Source organism: Arachis ipaensis, chromosome B10, assembly GCF_059453495.1.
Source record: "Arachis ipaensis isolate K30076 ecotype BB chromosome B10, ASM5945349v1, whole genome shotgun sequence".
In the NCBI taxonomy this organism is placed as follows: domain Eukaryota; kingdom Viridiplantae; phylum Streptophyta; class Magnoliopsida; order Fabales; family Fabaceae; genus Arachis; species Arachis ipaensis.
Genome location: NC_142435.1, coordinates 52,052,136 through 52,055,657, shown reverse-complemented (window position 1 = coordinate 52,055,657; position 3,522 = coordinate 52,052,136). Strand labels below are relative to the sequence as shown.

The 3,522-nt window shown below is 43.0% G+C and overlaps 1 protein-coding gene across 1 annotated transcript; it reads right to left on the bottom strand.

Annotated features, from left to right (window-relative positions):
* Nucleotides 1-1,017: 1,017 nt before the first annotated feature.
* Nucleotides 1,018-1,578, bottom strand: LOC148580031 (uncharacterized). Its single transcript, XM_088491573.1, has one exon. The coding sequence runs from the start codon at nucleotides 1,576-1,578 to the stop codon at nucleotides 1,018-1,020; it is 561 nt and encodes a 186-aa protein (XP_088347699.1).
* Between the last annotated feature and the right edge of the window lie 1,944 nt (nucleotides 1,579-3,522).

The window sequence follows — 3,522 nt, the reverse complement described above, 5'->3', positions numbered from 1 at the left end:
CGATCACGATAAAAGACCAATAAAGATGAAAACCCGATTCATCTAAAGGTCGACCAAAGAAAGATAGAAACCACCTTCTACAAATCGGCAAAGATGAACACAGAATAATGCAAGAAGTTATCGAAAGTGATCCAAAAAAAAGAACCTGACGAGGTCTTATGAATTGCTAAATAATAACTTAAAGACTGGCAGACGTTGAGAAGTCGGACCAAGTCAACCCAAGTTATCAACAAATCCCTGGAAAGAGGTCTGGCCAACCCTATAAAAGAGGAATTGCTATAACTTAGAAGAGATCGACGTGACAAAGTCGGTCTCCTACAAAAAACAAGTTATAAAAGTAATCCCTGAAAGAGACCTGACAAAGGTCCAAGAAAGAGGATTACAAAAAATAACTTAGAAGAGGACGACGTAAAGAAGTCGACCTCCTACAAACAACAAGTTATAAAAGTAATCCCTGAAAGAGACCTGACAAAGGTCCAAGAAAGAGGATTACAAAATAACTCGGAAAAGAACGACGCAAAGAAGTCGGTCTCCCACAAATAAGTTATAAAAGTAGTCCCTGAAAGACACCTAACAAGGGTCCAAGAAAGAGGATTACAAAGATAACTAGAAAGCGGACCAACGTGAAGAAATCGGTTACGAAGTGCTAGAAATAAATACAAGTAAAAGCGAGAAAACCGAAATACAAGTTGGACCCACATATCCACAACCTCAAAGGATCCAAGCTACAAGCAATAAGTACAAGGCAATCCAAAGAGGTCGAGCAGCAAGGCTCTAACACTCTCAAAACCCAGAAAGGTGTCAAGACAAGTGCAAACAAGAATAATATAAAATATTATAACAAGCTTCAGGGTCAGGCCCAAAAAGCTTGAAAGCTACTTGTTGTTTTTTCAAAATCAAAAGTTGCTAAACAAACAACCAAAAGGAATATCAACAGTCAGCATAATATTCAAGACTATAAAATAAAGAGTTTAAAAGCCCACAAGTCGGGCTATCCACACAAATATCCAAGAAAATTCAGCTAAGACTAAAAGACTTCTCGGCAGCATCAGTCTGAGGTGAAGGAGGGCGAGCCTGAAGAGGCACTGCATCCACTGTACCATCGTCCCTATTCAGAATTTGACAATCGGGATCTAACTCTGGACGAACGATCCCAGTGGGAGGAGCTATAGAAGTCGACACTTTAGCAGCAGGCACAAGGGGAAGCCCAACGTCATCATCATCCTGGTCGTCCGGGACAATCTTACCATCCCTTACAACGTTGTCCAAGCTGAAGAGAGTAAGGTCAACCTCAGGAGCAAGAACTTGAACCTGCTCCTTTAAATTATCATAAGCAGCATTTACACTGCCAACAAGATGACCTTGGAGCTCGGAGTAGTCAACTCGGGCGGACTCCAACTCCTCCCTCAGACGTATTACCTCCCGATAAGATGTGACGTAACTGTCCTTATGTCTCAAAGCAGTGTCCTCGGCCAACCTCACAGAGGCCGCCAAGGCAAGAGAGCTAGCCTTCTCGTTCTCTAGATCCTTCTCCAGTTTGGCTACTTTCACCTCAAGCTCCTCCTTCAAGCCCTTCATCCGATCAAACTCTTGTTTGGCCTCCTCCATGAAGGCTTTGGTGGCATGAAGAGGAAGATTTTGAGCAATCCGATACAGGGCAGCCCCCATATAGGCCATCTTGATGCTACTCCAAGTTATGAAGTCCAAATGGCAAAGGAGAGAGGCGTCGTCAGTAGGGACGACACCATAAGGACCAATCTGCTGGTCAACAAACTCCACCACATCAAAGTCAGGAGCGTCAAGGTTGAAAGGCTCAATTGTTTTTTGTTTTTTGTTGGGAGGAGCACCAGAAGTAGTGACAGAAGCCTGTGGAGGGTCAGCCAGACGAACTCGAGGAGTGGGGATCACCTTCTTCAGCCCAGGAGAACTCGGCACGGGCGGCTTCATTGGAACTTGAGAAGATCCCTGTCCCGCCACCTTGGCCGAGATATTTTGAGCAGTAGCAGCCTTATTTGCCTTTTTGTAGGCCTTCATGGAATCATTGTTTTTCAACATCTCTGAAAATACAGAATCAACCATAGTGATGAGTTACAATCCAGAAGAAGCAAAACTAAGAAACAAGTATAGAAACAAGTCGGACAGTACCCAAAGCAGTTCGAACCAAAGACGGGTCACTCAAAAACTTTTTTGAATCAAGATGGGGTGGTTTTCCCCATAAATCTTCAAGAACAACTACAAAAGCTCGTTCAACCTCGTCAAGCATCTCCCATGTATAGCGAGACACTCTCACATTCTTTTGCCATTCTAGAGGAAAGGCAGGCTCATCATTTTCATCAAGAAAAAAGGGGCGAGCCACCTCAACAGCACGGACTCGGAAGAAATAATTCTTAAAATCTTTAAAAGACTCATCATACATGGCAAAAACATTATGCCCCTGGGCCGACCTGAAAGAAATACAGGAAGCTTTCTTTTTGGAAGACCCTCCGGGCTTGGCAGAAATAAAAAGATAGAGGAAAAGAGTCTGAGAAGGTGTTATGCCTAACTCTTGGCAAAGTAGCTAAAAAATCTTGATGAAACCCCAGGAATTCGGATGAAGCTGGGATGGGGCAACATTACAAGACCACAACAAATTGGTCTCGAAAGCAGTAAAAGGAAAGGTAATGTCCAACTGGCTGAAGAAATATTCATAGGCGTAGAAAAAGGGACGCTCCCCCTCGACCGAAGTAGGAAAACAAACCCTCTCATCAGAGTCGGGCGCTACAAGCTCATAATCCCTCTCCCGGGCGCTGCTACCATAAATTCTATGACATTTCCTCAGCTCTACACAAAAATTAGCATCCACCACAGAGACACACATCAAGACAAGAGAGTCCAGCCAATCAGACATCCCCTCGGGAACTTTAGAAGACATCTCTACAATGTTATTGCGAGAAGACATGAGGCCAACTAATCCTACAATAAGAAAAGAAGATTGGACTACTAAAAAACATCTCGAACGAGGGGTAAAATAACTCGACTAATATACAGAAGAACAAACAGAAAAGGAAAAACCTCAAGACTCAAACCAAAGTCCTGGGGCATCCTTTGGAGGCAGTAACAAAGCAAGGTTTCAGGAAAAATCTACAGCTTACGTCCTGGCATCTCTCAAACAAGAAAAGATTTCAAATAACAGACGTTTCGGAAAAGAAAGTCAGAACACAAAAAGTCACTATCTTTTTACAGTCTATCAGCAAAAAGCATCACCAAACATCAAACATGCCAAGCAGAAATCGTCAAAGGCGCAACCTTTTCTCAGAATCAAACAAAAATCAAAACTTCACCACAAAAACTAAAGACAAAGCAACAAAGACAAGAAGAAATTACAAATGGAACCAACCTGGGAAAAGCAGAGCCTCAGAAGGGATGAAGATGGAAAGACGGAATCGCCGGATCGCTGAATGACGCCGCAAAGGCAAAATGTAGGCGAAAAACAGAAGGTGAGAGAACGAAGGGAGAAGTTACAAAGAAAGATGAAGGAGAGAA